General features: G+C 39.5%; 1 protein-coding gene across 5 annotated transcripts in view; it reads left to right on the forward strand.

The window, feature by feature from the left end:
• rcan3 (regulator of calcineurin 3) overlaps positions 1-18,652 on the forward strand; it is a 43,924-nt gene extending 25,272 nt beyond the window's left edge. For all 5 annotated transcript variants that reach the window (XM_006798510.3, XM_006798511.3, XM_006798512.3 and 2 more), the window contains 3 exons: positions 10,767-10,940; positions 11,794-11,965; positions 15,514-18,652. In XM_006798510.3, the coding sequence (XP_006798573.2) occupies positions 10,767-10,940; positions 11,794-11,965; positions 15,514-15,668 (501 nt within the window). In that variant the 3' untranslated portion in view covers positions 15,669-18,652. The remainder of the gene's footprint in view (positions 1-10,766; positions 10,941-11,793; positions 11,966-15,513) is intronic.
• The last annotated feature ends 359 nt before the right edge of the window (positions 18,653-19,011 follow it).

Below are 19,011 nucleotides of genomic sequence, written 5' to 3' on the forward strand. Positions count from 1 at the left end.
TCATTTGTCTGTACTCTGCGGCCTGAGTTAAGGACTGTTGGTGTGGCATCTTTTAGCCACCTTACGTAATGTTGTGTAACTCTCTGGATTATCGTCACCTTAAAAGCGTACGGATCTGCGTGCAAGCCAGCTAGAAATTGTATGCGTGTGCTTGTATCACCATCTGTGTGTTCTGCCTAAATGGAGCTGAAGAGGAAAAGCTCCAGCTTCGATAAAAATCGTTTTAAAAAAACCCGTAATGACCACGTTGGTGGTAATAGGATTAATGAGTCTCCCTGTGCTATAAACTGATTTCTAGCTCCCTGTCGTGGACACGTTGTGCCCTTGGCAGTGGCAGCATAGCACTGCAGCGTTGGGCCCTGTCAATTCAGCTCATTGCTCAAGGTATTTATTCATCTGTATAACACTTGGCCCATTCACATGCCTTCCCAGTGTTTTCAGAGCCGTCACAATTAAGACAAAGCTGTTAATCACAGATTGTTCTCATTGTTTTGTAATACTAAGGATTTGCCGCTATGCTAATGTTAATGGCTGATTTGAGGAAAGCTGTGATTCCCTATGTTGGTACAGGTCACTGCACACACACAAACACACACGCACAATCTTTATCCGGAGTTTATCCAGTGATACTGAGTCTGATTTTTTTTTCTCTGACACATTACCTAATCCTAAGTAGTCACAAGCTAACAGTAGCTTACAATGTTTTATATTGCTAAAACACTAACCCCTAACCTCCAGGCTGAATGTAGCCATAACAGCCAACAGAAACCACTGAGCACCTTATAAAACACTCGAGTTATAATTTGTATGCGGCATGTTACAAGCGTATTGTAAAATACTCAAGTACTTTATGTTTCAGTTCAGGGCTTTTACGTTAGTTTTTGGAAACTCTCTGGTGTTTATTTATTTATTTATTTAGGACTGTGCATGTTAATGAACATAAATGTAAAATAAATTACATGAATGCAAACATGACAGATTATAGCCAAAGGCTAATTTCCATCTGTTGTCCATAAAACATTAAAAAATAGACATAATAGTTCATAAAAAAATCATAATTCATTTATAATAAAAACTCCATCACCAAACTCACACATACACACCATTCTATTCCCAAATAAAACATTAAAACTATACAACTTATACACAACTCAACAACAGTCGCCTCGAAGCACTTTATATTGTAAGGTAGACCCTACAATAATACATACAGAGAAAAACCCAATAATCATATGACCCCCTATGAGCAAGCACTTTGGCGACAGTGGGAAGGAAAAACTCCCTTCTAACAGGAAGTAACCTCCGGCAGAACCAGGCTCAGGGAGGGGCGGCCATCTGCCGTGACCGGTTGGGGTGAGAGAAGGAAGACAGTAACTTAGATATACATATAGATACATATAGATAGAGGTACATATATATCTATAGATATGTATGTATATTTTTTTATCTATCTATCTATCTATCTAGATAGATAGATAGATAGATAGATAGATATCTGAACGTGTCTGAACATAAAGGTTTTTTTTTTTTTTGCTTCTGTAAGGCTTCATGTTTCTGTTTGTAGTTTGCTTATAGGATTAATGGATCAAGCTTGAGTAAGTAGTCTCTGGTAAGAGTAAAACACAGGTAGCATTTTTACAAAATGCAGTCTCAAAACCCCCTGGCTAACATCTGAAGCTTTTAAAAATGTCTCTTCCATTGTAAAGAAAGATCAGGAAACCGTGGCGAATGATTTTTGCTGTATACAATGGAAGCTGCAAATGTTGGCAGTTATCCCCACAGGTAAAGTCATCAGATAGTAGCAGATGGGTTCCCAGCTTGCCAGTTAACTAAATTTCTCAAAGAAGCTGGAAAAAAAGTGGTGGTAAAATTTAGCGGATATATACAATTAGAATCTACATTTAATAAAGTCACTTCCAAGCCATATGAGTTATTGACTTTCAGTTTTTTATTCATGCCAAACAGATAAACTATTATGTAGTGTACAGATGTTTCATTGAAGTTAGAAGATTTTCAAAGTCCTGCCTTTACTTTAATACTAATGTGAACATGGCTCGAACAATTATCAGCAATCTGAGATGGAAAAAAAGGTGACTAACGAGGTGTAATAAATAATTTCCCTTTATTTAGATGTTATATGAGGAGTAGATAATGGATGTTAGTGGTCCTGCACAATAAATGAAACTTAAAAAGCTAGAAAACTCAAGAAATCCTCTTTGTAACTTGAGGTTTTTTTTTATTTTATTTTTTTTTTACTGTGATTTCTCTAATATCCGCCACTTGAAGGGTCTTCTATATTTTAAATATAATACATATTCAACTGGAAAGCTATTAGAGAAAGTATACTGGAACAGGTACAGTTATTTTTCGTCCAGCTCCGTATGTTATCTCTACAATCAGATCCTCCTTCCTCGTTCGTCCTCATTACACTGGTTCCAGTTTGGTCCTTTAGGGAGGACAGTAATTAAAAACGATTGTCTACACACTTAAGAAATTAATTTTCTTAATTATTCCAGCATTATCTACTTTTAGTGTAACACCATCCCCCACTCACCCAGAAGCTCTGTGGCCTAGTTTGTTGATTTTCACCCAAATCCAATTGAAGCGTGAGGGTCTGGATTAGACTGTGTTAAAGCTCGGCACGTGTCGCAGAGAAAGCTGAGTAATTCCCCAAAGGAAGGGGAAAAAAAACAAAACCCTTCTTCACGTCCCAATTAGGTTTGGTTAATCTTTTCATTTTGATCCAAAACGCCAAATGGTGTAATTCAACATGGAACTGAACAAGCTTGTGGATTACAGTCATGGATTGTGCTCTGAGTGCCAGGGTGATTGAAATACTGTACAGGATTAAATGGGAAACCAGATAAAAATGGAGCATTGTGGCCCAGTCAGTCAATTTAAATCAAGGAAATCTCAGATAAACTTGTTGGAAGTGGGGCACGTGGGCCTGCTAATGTGCATTTTTAACATTGTGAAAGGGTGAATTTGAACTGAAACGACATTTTTCACCTAAACCTAAAGTTGTCTAAGGCTAGGGTTAAATTTAACCAAATCCTCTTTCATTTTAGTTTTTATTATTCTGTGTTAGTTTAACTTACCCTCCAACCAGGGTTGTTATAGTTATGCTACTCTATTATTTTCTCAACCATTATTGTCTATCTGAAGAATCCTGAGAAACGGTTTCTGGTCAGGCATCAATCCAAATAACCCTTAATTTAAATGCTGTTATTGTAATTTTATTTGTCCTTTTTCCTGAAAAAATGACAAACTATTAAAGGTCCAAAATTGCTACAGATGAATATTAAATGCCTTTTCTGCAATACCTATTATTTTGAAATAATTAATTATATTTGTGCGTGCGTGATGCATTTTCAGGCATCATCAAAGAAATAATGGAACATGTAGCTGTGTTGCAGATGATGCTACTTGCTGGTTCCCGGCAGTGACAGCAAACTAACAGCTATATAAATGGACCTTATGTAACTCTATAAACACAATGAGCTGACAAACACAACAATAAAAAGTGACAGCGTGTAGGCGCTTTTGTGAAAACATCGCAATTTGAACATAGCTTGCTGAGAATACATTCCAGTATTTGTCCAGTGTGTCTGAAATCGTTTATCCGTCAGTAAGAACAGGAAGAACCTGCAGGTCTGCTGAGCGTTAGTGCTGTTTACATATTAAAGAAACTTAATCTCCCTTTTACATAAGACGGGAAAACACTTCAAGTCACAGTCATCTGATACTTGACCAGTTCATTAGGTAGAGAAGGTGTGAAGTAGATCCTGTGGATTTTTTTTTCTCTAACCAGCTTCCTGTTTCTCTCAGCACTGCTCTTTAAATCACTACTTTCTTTTGTTCTGCCACCGAAAACCATGTTGACATTTCCCAGTAAACTTGCACACCTCATCCCTATGCTGTCTGATCTTTTTTTTTAAGTGTGGTTGTGTGTCAAGACCGTGAGCTTGCTGCTGTGAGCATGCACACAGTTATGTCCTTTTGCCACTGCGATGACAGCCTTCCATTTACAGTCAGGAGCATAACTACCCTACAAGGGGGAAGCTTCTGAAAGGAAGGCCCTGGAGAAACTGCAAGAGAGGTTGCAGCTTACTAGCAAGCTTAGTGTCTTTTTATGTTGGTGTCTTTTGTGCTAGTTTGCAGTTGTGCCTGCCTCCACAGACAGTTCCTGAACTGCTGTTTTTGATTGCAGATCTTTTTATGTGTATGCTAGTTATGGTTAAAATTACGTAATGCAAGAATGCAATCATATGTAAAAGCTCATTTCCATTTTCCCACTTTATACTAGTAGAAGCATTCAAGAGGACCTTTTCAAGTGTATTTTTAAGGGCCGTCTTGCTGCTGGAAGCATGAAATCATTTATATGTATGAGGAAATAAAATTCAGATTAAAATAATATCTATAGCTTTTTAGTGAAAACAAGTAAAAACTAAGATCATGCAATTATACAATAAAATACTTACTTGCAAATAAATCTGCAAGTTGTCCAGCACGCTTGCATGCACATGTGGAGGTCGTAAAGATGGCAATTGTACCGTCAAAAATGTTGACATGAAGGCACTATTCATTTAATGGCAACCTCTATTAAGTTAAGAGGTTGCCATCATTAAAAATGCATAACCTGATAATGACTTTCAAAATGAAGTCCATGAAGACTGTGCTATAACACAATTATAAAAAAAAATGTTCATAAATTCACAGAAAATGTTTGATTATTTTATTTTTTACTGTGGACTTACTGTAAATAATCACTATTAGTTAATTATTTTTTGTGTAGTGTGAATGGCAATTAGGGGATGGAGGCCTCTTTCAATAGGAAAAGCTGTAAAACATGAAAATACAGTTAAAAGGTAAAAATCTGTGCAGTCCTTCCAATTTTCAAAGTTGTCCAGTGGGCCTGTTTGGAGTCCTTGCAGGGCCGGTTCTGGTCTGTGGGCCTTATGTTTGACACCCCTGGGCTAAAGATTAAAAAAGAAAATACAAATATATGCAAACAAACTAAGAGCCAAACGGAAAATACTTGACAAATAAGTTCAGAAACTCATAACTCAGGGTCCAAAAAACGAGGACCATGACAGGTTTAGCTTGAATGTTGTGACAGACTAGCTCTGTTACGCAACAACTGGGCAGAAGCAAAATCAAAGACAGGAAAGTAAGGGAATCCGGCTCGTGGAGCTATAGCTCGGGTGTTACACAAAGGTGACATGGAGAAATGTGCGGTCTACACCAAAGACTCTCCACTCTACACACACTGGAATTCTCCCGTGAGCAACAGCCTTATTATAAACAGCAGCAAATTTTATGTTCTGAAACAAATCGGTATCCAGCTTGTTCTTATTTTCAGGTTTGTTTGTTTTTTGGAGGTGTGAAGGTTGGTTTTTTTTTTAATCTTCTGTGTTGAGAATGAAAAACAGGACGTGCTGTTCGCTTCTTAACTCCCTCACCTGTTGTCCTTCGGGCTCTCACAGGACACAGAGTACTGGTAGGATTTTGTGCGGTTAAAAGCGGTCGTCCTTCAGCTGTGCTTAGAGACGAATGGCGCTGCCCAATTATTTTATTATGCAGACTTCCCTGTGTGTGAGTGTATAGTAGGCGTATTGTATTTGTGTGGGTACCTACAGCTGTGGAAACACAGTGAAGAATCATGAACGCTTTGTCTACATCACCCACAGGCTTGCTCAATTGCTCTCTGTATCTCTCTCACACACACACACACTACACAAGGGAACAAAGGGAGTAGGTCACCACAGGGAACATTGTGATGGCAGATGAGCAGGGCACTTTTCAGCCACATGTAACTCAACAACCCCTCTCTTCTTCCTCGTTTCCCCTCGTCTTCCTCCTCTCATTCCTTTAGCATGTTTGCGCATAGAGGCCACATAAATTAGTGATCAGCACGCTCACTTGTTACGCACCAATCAGCCGTGGGTTTATCAGCGCTGGCATATGGTGGTGTAAAACAAACATTGCCTGCTATTATGGAACATGATCTCAGAGCTTTCCCACGTCTTTGCACATGCCAAAACATCAATTTGAGTTAGGGAAGTCACCGCTGTGTGTGTGGGTGTATGTGTGTGTGCCTCTGTGTATGTAAATGACTTATCTTATCAGTTTTACACATGGAGTTTTGATGACATCTGAGTCATAGAAGCTGGCCAAGGCTCATGGAAAATTCACAGTGTGAATAAGGGCTGAAGCGGGCTCTACAGAGAGGTTCAACAAGTGTCTTTCTTGTTATACTCAAGTCACGATTACACCAAAATCAGGAGCAACTGTAACAAACAATAGACTGATGTAAAATGCTCTGAAATGTAAATCAAGATCTTGCAATACAAATGCTGCCAACCTCCCACCCCCAGTTTACTCATAACCAACAAACGTGTCTCTTATGATAAACACCAACTGTGACTCATGAGTCTGTCTTCAGTCAATTTCCTTTAGCTATATGACGCTTGAAAGCTTTTTTAAGGTGACTGCTTCAGTCTTTTCATTTTAGTCACTGCATCGTTAATATCTTAATTTAGTGCGAGCATGCTCACCAGCGTCTTTTCCTTTTTAGCTCAGATAAACCAAATGTACACCATCTGATCAGTAATAGGAAAACAGAGTTAAGAAGAAGCTAGTAAATTGTACTGAACAAATGCTTCCCTCAAGCATTTGTCTTGAGGGAAGAAAAAACTTCAAGTGAATGCTAATTTTGTTTTACACCTGCTGAATGTGTAAGCAGCTGTTTCCTAACATGCTTTCCATAGTGTAGGCTGTAAACAGTTTAGTAACAAGTTTGAAGCTTTTTTTGCTCGTCTAAATTGCAAAAGCCGGTCCATGTGGATTTTAACTGGCTCATTGTTCATTTATTAAATATAAAATTCTAATTTAAAACAAAATCTGTTGTGCTCACATGCAAATATTAAGGAACCTGAAAACAAAATTTAACAAATTGAAAGGTGAGACCATTTAGGCCTCAGTCATACAGCCCTAGAGGCCAGTCAGTGACCCAGTAGCAACTGGTTGCTAAGGAATTCAACTCAGTTCACTTCAATTTTGCCATCTATAATCCAGTGTTGAGATCCCTTCCCAGAAGCCTTAACGCTCACTCACAGCCTGGGCCGTTTGACCTCAGTAAATCACATGATAGGGTTGGGCTAGGTTTCACAATGGGTTCACCTGAAACCTTGGCTGATTGTGACCCACACCCATTTTCACACCTTGGTTTGTGTGATTAATCAGAGGATCAATAGGGGGGTCCATGACCTTCTTGGGGACACTCCACTAGGGTTTCTCTCTCTACCAGTTGCTTTTAGAACTGAAGAAGCTTCTCGGATGAAAGGTGAAACACCTTCAAGAAATCTAAAGTAGTCCAGACGCTTTTCTTTTAAAGCTCTTTAGGCTACGATGACTTGGAGGACTGAGAACCTTCACAGACAACTCAATTCAGTTTTATTTATATAGCGCCAAATCACAACATTTGCCTCAAGCCTCTTTATGTTGTAAGGTAAAGACCCTACAATACAAAACAGAAAACAGAGAACACCTCAACAATTATATGACCCCCTATGAGCAAGCACTTTGGTGACAGTGGGAAGGAAAAACTCCCTTTTAACACGACAAAACCTTCAGCAGGACCAGACTCAGGGAGGGCAATCCGTGGTTGGGGGTGAAGGAAGCAAGACAGGACAAAGACATGATGTGGAAGAGAGCCAGTTTAATAATAACTAATAATTAAGTGCAGAGAGGTGTATAAACACAACTGAAGAAGAAACACACAATGCATCAACCTCCAGCACCGTAGACTTATTGCAGCATACTATGCAAACTATGGGCAACTGCAGCAATCTGATAGCATACAGAGCTATCACTAGGAGGGTTTTATGCCTCTTTGCCTGCATCATTCATCAGAAATTCAGGGAAAACACATTTTTCCCTAGGCCTCTGTAATTAGGTTTTAGTATTTCACTTATGTAAAACTGAGTGGCTCACAAGAGACAGATGGATTTATAAATCTCTGTTATTAGGATTACTATGTACCCTCTCTGATGCAATATGTAATATGAGAAGTAACATCTTGATATGTTGCTTCTCCTGCTATTTATGCACAACTTTGAGCGTAGAGCATTCATATTAAATCAACATACTTAACTCCCAGCTCTCCCATTATATTTAGCGATAAGCATGCTCTTCAATCTCCTCTGGCTTTGAGGGATTTTTGCATTTTAATTGCTAAGTTTTACTTAAAAGGAGTCAAAATATTCACACATTCCTAACGTGACTTCTTTTTCTAGCGTCTTAAGTACGCACCTTGTATGGTGAAGTCCAAATCTGACTAAAAATGGTATCACATGGCCTGTAGGTGAAGTCACTTCTGATGTTAAGCCAGCTACCCAGAGGTGTTCAGCAACAGAAGACCTGATGCACTTACATGGGGAGAAGACGTGAAAATAAAACAAGAGGGGAAAGGGGGGAGGATTAGGAGTAAAAGCGCTAATCTTCTTTTTTATTTTCCTCCAAATTGTTTGACCACAGTGAACAGCACACTGCAGCATGATGGCAGCTGACAGCTTGCTGAATCATTTAGAGCTGTGCATGTGTCAGATAGTGTGATTATGTGATTTCTCTACAGAGAGGCCCGTATTATAAATCATATATATTTACTGTGTCAACAAAAAACCAAGGTACTGAGATATAGCAGCTATATATTAATACAAATGCATAATGGCTTTACTGATCATTATTAAGTGTTTACTTTACTGTGAACTGATTAGTCACTTAGTAATTAATCGATCATTTAGGTAGAAATGCCAATGATTTGAGTCAGTCTAAGGAGCTTGGAAAGAAAAGCGTCTGGACTTGTTTAAGTTGCTTGGAGACGTTTCACCTCTCATCCGACAAGCTTCTTCAGTTCTAAGGGTCAAATGGTGGAGAGTCCCAGATTTAAACCTAGTGGGAGTTTCCCCCCAAAGAGGGACAAAGGACCCCCTGGTGATCATCTGCCTAATCACATATGTGATTAGGTAGGTGTCACCTTAGTCTACGATGACCTGGATGACTGAGAACCTTCACAGACAATGATTTGAGTCAGTTTCAGTATCTTGATCCACATGTTCAGATGTTTGTGTCTTGCGTTATATTAAAAAGATATTTTATTTAAAAACAGCTTTTTTAGACTGAAAAAACTGAATAAAAATGAATGAAAACAGTTCTTTTTTATATGAATATGGACATTTTAGCATGTCAGTGCTGTGTTTGCAGCTTGACTTTAATTTATGATACCCAGACTTTTATGTGTTGCTCGTAGTTTGATTACATACAGTGTGAAAGTGTTAAGATTTTTGCGTTAAATGTCAAACACGGCCAGATGAATATGTGCCAGATTCTGGTAAGTGTTCTCCAATAAGACTCAGGGCTGAAACGACACGCAGAGAGAGCCCAGAACTCATCTCGGTGTGCTGAGTGTGCAGATTATAGGTGTATCCTGTCACTTAGGTGTCACTAATGTACAGAGGCAGATCTCACAGCCGACATGCTGCCTGTATTCCTTCAGGTAACGCTCACCTTTTCCATCCTGGTGATAGCTGCTGTGTCAGCTCAACAAGGAAAGTGCTGTGGGACTATTTTAGTTTCTAGCTTCCACTGACAGAAGAAAAATTCAGCTCAGATAAAAATCTGTCAGACAATAACGGAAATGGGCGCTGACTTGAGAGCAGCGTTTGCCAGTAGACATTGGCACCACTGATTGCAAACACGTGGCTCTTAAGACACTTGATTAAAGTAAAAGCAAACGGCCATATCCACATACTTAACGATGTCTTTGCATTAACTTTAACTCTTTAAGTATTAAGTAGAAATGTTTTTGTAATGGCCGCATTACCCAAGTTGAGCACAACAAGAACTACATTAAAGATGTAAAGGCCCTCTGAACCTGTACTGGCAGAAGACCACATTCAGTCGATCATCCTTCTTCGTTCTCAAAAGAGGGTCTTGTTTGATAGTCATTGTTGGAAGGATTCAAAGAGTAGCACTACTGATTGTTCAGAAACGAGCTCCCCTGGTGGCCTCCTACTTTCTTTTTTTGCCCTCCTGCTGAGCTGCTTGATTGAGTTTACAGTTGAGGAGGCCAATTTGGTGCCCGTGGAGAGGCCTGATTGGGGGGGGATATGGGAATGTATAATCGACATATAGTTCAAGAAGCAGAAAATTACATAAGGATTAAAAACGAAAAGAGAGACAACAGCAGAGAAGAGTGCTGGAAAATGACAGAGCTGGACGCAGAGCACTTAGTCACACGAGTTTCTCGCGTAGAGTTCTCAAATATCTTATTTTGTTGTATTTGAGATATTTGATGTTATTTAGCTTTTGAGAAAATAGTGCTCAGAGAACATAGTTCATCTTGAGTAATTGCACACTAAAGAAATAGAGAACAATAAACAACAGTTTTTAATCCAATTTTGACGATCATTAAGTGAAAGATGATGACGCTGACTCAGAAGATTTGCCTCTAGTCAAGCATATCGCTGTGTAAATACTATTGCCGTGGTTTGTCAGTGAATAAATGTTAACTAAGAAAACATTGTTTTAAGTGTTTATGGAAAAAATGTGACTTGTTTAGTCTACTTGGGTTTTTAAATGGTTGCTGTATTTCACAGTATCAGCAGGTTGTCAGCATACACGTAACAACGATTTGTAACATGCTCAACAATAGCCTCGATCTCTCATCAGACTTGTATATTTTTACCTTTTTTTATCTTGTGCAGGAGAGGTTCGAGGCATTGTTTAGGATCTACGATGAACAGGCGACTTTCCAAATGTTCAAAAGCTTCCGGAGAGTCCGGATCAACTTCAGCACCCCAGAGGCAGCAGCCCGCGCACGCATTGAGCTACATGAGTCCGAGTTCAACGGCAAGAAGCTTAAACTCTACTTTGCTCAAGTAAGTGTCAGCTGAGGGGTCTGGGAAAGGGCAGGAAGGGGGCCTGGGAGATGGAGGATCTGAGGCAAAGCACTGCTTATTTACATAGAGAGTTAGGGCACAGTGCAATGTGTGTGCACAGCAACACACAGAAAAACAAACTCGGAGAAAGAGCATGGTACACAGTCTCCTCCCAAATTCTTTCAATTTCTCTTTTTAATCCATCTTTTAGTGTTGTTTGCATCTCTGAGCCACACCTGACTGCTTCCTGAACCTATGAGCCTTCCTGTCAACTCATATGTTACATGATTGAGCACAAGAACACAGTTCTTGATTCCCCACCCACCCACTACACTGTAGCTGTGTGTCTCTATGCAGTTGTTGGGAAGAGAGAGGTTGAAGGATGAATTTTACAGGTTACATACTGTATAAATTGTATTTCAATCACATTTAAATAGCTATAAATTAATGTGTAGCAAGTCCAAAATACCCAGTTTAGCTCAGTTTTAGTCAAGATTCCATCAAAGTTGTGCTTCCTGGAAAAAATACAAGTCACTGCGACTCCAACTGAAACTCCCATTATCGCGAATACATCATCAGTCATGACCCCTGCTGCACTTTTTAGTACTTTGATGTAAGCGGGTTAAGGATTTTACAGCTTGACAGATGCCACATGTAGGTATTGTAATTACAGCAATTGGCAGCTATCAAAATGCTGAAATCCATTCATTGGAAAAAGCCTTTTATTAGAGACTTGAAGACAGAGCTTCTGACTGAAACTTCAGTTTATCCTGTGCATATAACCAGCGAGATGAGACTTGTGTATGAATTAAGAGAACAGCCGTTTCATCAGCTATCATCTTCTCTCCAATAGATCCAGAATGGTGACGAGGACATTGATAAGTCATATTTGGCCCCTCCCCAGCCAGTCAAACAGTTTCTGATCTCGCCCCCTGCCTCACCGCCTGTGGGCTGGAGCCAGAGCGAAGACGCCACGCCCGTCATCAACTACGACCTGCTGTGCGCCGTAGCCAAGCTCGGACCCGGTCAGTACTCGACTTCAACACGCTCGTGCTCTGTGTTGGTACTCGGTGCCTACAACAGGCATAACACAGGGAAAATGGTGTGCAACAAATGTATGAAAAAATCTCCTTTGAATCGTTCGTCTCTGAACAGTAAAGCCGAAAAAAAGCAGGAAATTATTTCATGCACCTCAGGGGGGCGATGTGGAAAGGATATTTATCTGGGAAGCAATCATGACAAAAGGAAATGGAACATTTTTGAATTATAACTCTTTTAATCTTGACTTTTACTGCGGCGCGTTAGTCACTTCTGAATAGCGTCTGAAGTACTTGTTCAGAAGTACATTTAAAGAATGCTGTGCCATTTAAAAATCTGTCTTTCTTAGTGATCTCAGCGAAGAACTTCCTGCTGCTGTGGTTTTTTGCAGAGAAGCATAAAAAAGGAAACGCCAGACTGAATCCCACGAATCAAATGTTCGAGCTATGATACATCAGCATCAAGGTTCATTGTCAGTACATATACAATGAAAGAAGCAGTGGATTCAAATGATTTTGCATAACATACACTGACTAATGACTAAACCCCTTCATAGAAACCATAAGTGGATTTTTGGAGGTGGTGAACGTCTGTGTGTAGTTTTTTTTCTATCTGCAGTATTAAACTAGGATTAGAAAGTCCTGCAGGGACGATTCATTTCAATTCATCATTACTTATTTCAGGGATTTAGGAGGAGTCATTAAGGGAGGATGGTAAACCAATGGCAATAGTTTATAGAATCTGCCCGAGTGAATCTGCTCTGCTTTCCATTTAGTCGAGCCAAGTTAACATTCATCAATGCCACCCAGGAAAAACAAAACATCCAGTGTGGAAATAGTTTTAGCAGCTAATCTTACAATCACGTTCCTCCCCACCTCAAGAACAATGCTGTTTCATTCTTTCCATGTCTATGCAGATCAACAATTGCATCCTTGTTATTCTAAGTTTAAACAGAGTTCTAGAGGCTCTCAGAACTAAAGTTAGCTCAGTTAAACTGGCAACAGACTACTTGAGTGTTGGCATGCATGCCCAGCCTGCACGGAGCTGCCACAAATGTTAAATACCTTCCTGTTTTAAACCATCCACTCATATCAGACTAATGTCGGAAGATTTTATTTCTTACACACACATAGTGTAAATGATAACAATTGGATATCATTCAGGTTTCACTTTGCCCTGGAGATTTTGTACCTGGTTGCATATAGAGTGGCATGGCAATATGAAAGCTAATGAGGAACCAGTCTAAATGAGGCAGCACAAACCACCACAGTTAGACTGGCAAGTAAACACCTGCATCTCTGTCTGCCTTGTCAGCAAGATATCAGATCGCCGCAGCCTTTAGAAAATGTCACCTAACACGCACAAGAAGGTGTGCCATTTCCACAGCGTCTTTCCATGCTTGCATATGTGGATGCGATCATGCTGATGAAGTGGAAAAAACAATTTATTATCACCAAAACTGATGATTAAACTTGCCACGTCCTCGCACGCACAATTACACACACGCAGTCCAGTTCGGAGGACCATTTTGACATGTTCTGCTTTTACCATAGCAACACGAGGCTTCAAGAAACTGCTTTGTTCTGCGCGTCACATCCTGCCATCCAACATCAGATTAGCTCAGGGCTGCAGCACAGCACGCTGACTCCCTCTGTCAACTTCCCGTGGTAACAGCAGGACTATTTTCGGTGTCCCTCTCTTGTGTTTGGCACCACGGCGAAAAGCGACAAGACCAATTTCCTCCTGTCTGCCAGCTGTCTGATCTCCATGGCGACTGTGATACAATCTCACAAGAGTCCGTTTTCAATCAGAGTCCGCTGAGTTTGGCATCCAGACAAATGGCAAGAGTATTTCGGGGAATAGTTTTCTCTTGAACACGTATCCTGATTTGTTCCTTAACCAACAGGAAAAACAGCTGTCACCATATAATAGATGCCGTGCATATTTCAAACATAAAGTATATTTAGTTAGTCAACCATATTAGTGCAAAATTAGTGCTACTCTAGACAAAAGGAGGAGTGTTTTTCCTTATCATTCATGGGGGATGTATTCAAATCCCTTCAGTAAAATCAGAGGCACTATAAGAGAGAGACAATTAAATGTGGAACTGAAATTTATGGGAAGGTTTTGGAATGGCAAAGACAAATGCAGAAATACAATTTCCAGAGGCAAAAGCTGTTACATAAGTGTTACTACTTATGTAAATTTACAATGTAAATTGTAAATTTGATCATATCTGACCAATAAATATGGTGGTTTTATACATGCACTCTTAATAGTATGGTGTCCATTGGTATAATGAATAATGCTTCAAAATAACTGGGCAGTATCCTGCCTCCAGGCATTTGAAATGGTCAATAATATTGACTTACTTTTAGACTTAAGGTTGTAAAGTTCTAATATTACTCAAAGAGAGCAAAACATACAGCAGTTTCCTCTGGAATGTACACTACATTAAATGACTAACTTGCATGAAGCCTCTTCTACTGAGCAATGTGTTAGTCCAGTTCTCAGTACTCTGAGTTTTGCCAGTCTCTCTTTACCACAGTAGTGGTTTTGCTTTCATATTTAATCTGTAAATGTCCAATTACCCTTTTTTTAGTTTATTTAATTGAAAAAAAGAATGATGTACTGTGTGTGTATATATGTAGATTGATAGGTAGATATAATGATTAGTTTGCATTTCATCTTCCAAAAAACTCATTCTCATAAACTTAGAATTAATTAATCAATTAAAATACGTAGGTGCTGCTGCCAGTTTGTGGAAGTCGCCATGTTTCCCTGCCATCTTCAATACAGTGGCCGAGACGGACATCGCTGTTCTGCCTAATTGTGTTAAGTTTGTTGATACAGACCCGTCGCATATGTATTAGATGAGAAGATGAGAACTCATAAGAAAATTGTAATTCATGCTTATTTATTCCTAATATACTCAAAATTGACAAGAGCCAGCTAAACAGCTATGGCTGGTTATAAGCCAACATTATACAGCTAATGTTAGGTTCAAGTGTCCAGGAAATCTCATTTTCCCTAAGCATAAACAGTTTGATTATATTCTCTCATTGTACAAGAGTTTATTCACCAAGTGTCCAGCAACTTAAAAGTTTCAATAGCACTAGTTAAAAACAGCAGCCTCTGATGACAGAAAATTTCAGGATGTTCTCAATAACTCCGCTCAGTATCATCAAGATGGATCAGACTTCTTTAACAAGCTTACAGCCGCCTCCAGAAGTAAACATCGACACATACAGACAGCTGAGATGAACAGCTGACTAACAGCCTGCTCAGAAAACAGCAGATTGTGGGATGTATCTGGTCTGGAGTCAATTTGTTATCTGAGTACACTAAATACAGATGAACGGCAACCAGTTTTATAGGTGACTCGAGTGTAGAAGCATAAAATATCGCACATAAAATATGAAATATGATTGTCCTACAGTGGCCAGGATTTTGCACTGCCACAATTTGCTGACATCTAGTGGTGATATTTTACAGACTGTAACTTAATGGCTCTTCTCTCTTTCCATCCCCTCAGGTGAAAAGTATGAACTCCATGCAGGTACAGAGTCCACCCCCAGCGTGGTGGTCCACGTGTGCGAGAGCGAAACAGAGGAGGACGAGGCAGCGCGGCCAAAGCAGCAGATTGTCCAGACCAGACGTCCCGACGGACCCCCAAAGGTCTTCAACTAGAGAGGCCTCCCTTCCAACACCAGTGGGGCCAAGACCGCCACTTAAGCCCACAACACACCTGCCCTCTCTCTCTCGTCTCTGCACTCACAGAGAGCGTCGATGCCCCTCATTTCAGTTCAACTAAAGCAAAAAAAAAAAAAAAACAACCAACAAACATTGTTTGAAGACGGTGTTTGTGGGGAGCGTGGCGATGGAATGAGGTGGCTTGAAGGGGATGGATGAGAATCACACACACACACTCATCACATTCTGTGGACAGCCTGGGGGAGCGGTAGGCACGCTTGCCTCCACCCCACTAATCTCCCCTCGTTTTCGGCAAGAGGGGTGGAAATACCTGTCCCTACGCAGGCACCTGTCACTTATCGCACACACTCAGCTCTCATTGCTAGTCCTGCTCAGTAGCTTGCTAGTCAGTTAGGTTGTTAGCTGTACCTCTCCCTTCGTCTCACAGTCATATGTAATAATCGAAGATCTTTGGTTGAGGACATGTGATACTTAAGCAAAGATATTTTTCTTTTCTTTCTGTTTTTTTAAACAATAAATTGTGTTTTTAGGTTATACATATGTATTATAAATGTCTATTTTTTTCCTCCTTTTTCATATCTGCTGGTTCGCAGTTTCCGCTCTCATTAAGACTGACTGTGTGATGTTTCCGCTCTTGTCTGCATGTATATACTGTATTACAAAAAATACCTACAGAAACACAAATACTAACAAGCTATATCAAGAAAAAGGAACCTATTTAACATCACACACAGCACGAAGCGCCATATGTGACTAACAAAGTTATGGTGGTTGTCTGACTTTTTTTCTTTTTTCTTTGGTTTTGCTTTTTGTCCTTTTTTATTTGGAGAGGTGTTTTTTTGCTGTACTACTAGATGTGTATACTTACTACGTATTTGATACCCCAAACTTTTTGCATGCTAAGTTACTTCTGTAGATGAAGAGCTGAGGTGTATTTTTTTTTCTTAATTGATGTTCGTGACTATGACAGAGGAACGGGTTGATGCTTTTGACGCAAGTGCATATTTGCGCACAGGATTGAAAGTATGTGAAACGGGGGGTAGAAAAATAAAAGCTGAATGAGTTTTTGAAGGCTTGACAGTTCAGTCTTTGACTCGACGGCAAATTTGCATGTGTCACTTTTTTGCGATTTGACAGGTCAAACCCCCTTATTTCTTCGAAGGGGTGTCGGGACGGGGTTTGTTTTTCCTGTTTTTTCTGATTCTGTTTGTTGTAATTCACAACTTAAATGTATTTTTTTATGTTATTTAATCAAACCCACAATCTGTGTAAGGTTTCCTCCGAAACCTTCTACTGCTTGTTTTGCACTGAGAATCTCTCGATATCTCCGAGCAATTGTGGGACTCTTGATCGTCTCCTGCTGCGCACCAGAGTACTGCGCTGCGTCTGGCTGTAAATAGCTTAGCGTAAAAAAATTTGTTGAAATAGTTCCTTTAGATATTGCAGTTTACCTGAAAGCATTTTGCTGAGAAAAGGGAAAATGAATCACGCCACATGAGATACACCAACCAAAGCATCGACTCATCTCCTAACGTAAAATGATTTCTTTCTTACTCAGAGACTCTGATCTGTATTTCTAAACACAAAGATAACATGTTTCCCCAGACCCACTTGCAGTAGTTTGTATTGAATTAGTGCTCATTTTATAAAAACATACATTCCTTAATCTACAACTCACCTTTATTTTGTTCCAATAAAATCAAATCAGACCAGTGTGTTTCACCTCCATTGAATGAAACATTAAAAGCCACACAAAGGAGGCGAGTCTGAACCTCATTTGTGTCATCAGACAGCATGAAATCTAAAAGTACTTTTTGCTATGTAACAATATTAGTAAGCAAACTACAAGTCTGTGTGCATGTGAGCACTTTACTGTCAGTGTGCTGTTATTTCCTTCACATAAAAGTCTTTTTTTAAAGACAAAGTAGGAAGCACATTGTATGTCTTCAGTTTTATTTCTAGTGTTGTTTGTTTTATCTCAAGCTAAACACCTGGTTAGCCTTTTCACCAGCATATTGCAGTGAGTGAAACACTCCACTTCCTTTTTGCTCGTGTGAACCTTTCAGGCCTTTTTTGGATCTGTGGAAGTGCGTTTCTGAAAAGAGGTGTAGACATGCAGTGCAGTTTTAGGTTTGAGAGAGAGAAAAAAGGAAACGAGGCAGGATGACAGTGCAGAACAAAATCACTATCTTTGTTTTTGTGTTTGTCCACAAGAAACATTCATTTTATCTTCACAGGATATGAAATGGTTCTTTGAAATGCACCGTGTTGGCAGAGTGCACTTTTATTGGCACTACGGTTAAGCTGTCGCAGTTATCTAAGCAGACGGCAGACTGGTGGAGCTGCTGTGATGGATGATATTGTAGAGGAAGCAGCGGAGCAGAAAGAAGGACACAAGGAAAGATTTTTTATCTCTTTTGTCATGGTGTTTTAACAAACTGGTGCATTTGGTCACAGTTGAAAAGAAAATTTATATTTATGTACATATGCCAAGTGTTTTTTCTGTTGCTGAGGCCAGTCCCGGTGTGCAGTTTGTTATGGCTTCTCTTGGCAATGTTGTAAATGGAAACAAAAAAAGACAAAAATGTATAACAATAAGTTCCGAAGATGCTCGATCAAAACCGACAGTCATCGTGTTGTGTTCAACATGGACTCTGTTTGAATGTTTCTTTTATTTCTGGGGAACGTCTACTAAAAAGCTCAATTATACCGTTTGTCACTGTTGTACTGTTTCCGTTGAAACCTGAATATTGTGTCTTGTATCGTAGGAATCGAGAAAACAACGTAGCAAAACGAGCAATAATTTATAGTTCTATAATACCAGTATGTGTATTTTCATGTTCTGTACTTATTTCTCAGAGATGGTCTCTGTCTCTTACAGTATCCGCTTCGATTTGTGTAGTATAATAGTCATTTGTTTCACATAGAAAAAAAAAATACATAAAGACTTATTCTTAAAATCTATGTTTAGTGTTGTTTATTTCAGGTGTGTCTTTGCTCGAGGGGCTACACTTGGGATGCAAACACAGAAACAGAATCTCATTCCAAAAAATTAGTGAGCTATGTACAGTGTATGTACTGGGCTACACCTCTTAATCTTTGAATCCAGTCTTTTCCAGTCATATTATCGTAAATATGAAGCTTAGCCGTGCGGTCTACCTTTACAAACATCTGTAAAAGAATGGGTTTTTCTAAAGAACTCATGGAATTCATGAGTCCTACTGTAATAGGACTGTCACACCACTGTCACAACAAGTCACATCACGAGTTTTTATTCCCTCCCAGATGTAAGTGGTATAATTGTGCAATGGAAACCAGG

The sequence above is a fragment of the Neolamprologus brichardi genome, chromosome 19 (assembly GCF_056152115.1).
Source record: "Neolamprologus brichardi isolate AB-2024 chromosome 19, ASM5615211v1, whole genome shotgun sequence".
NCBI lineage: Eukaryota > Metazoa > Chordata > Actinopteri > Cichliformes > Cichlidae > Neolamprologus > Neolamprologus brichardi.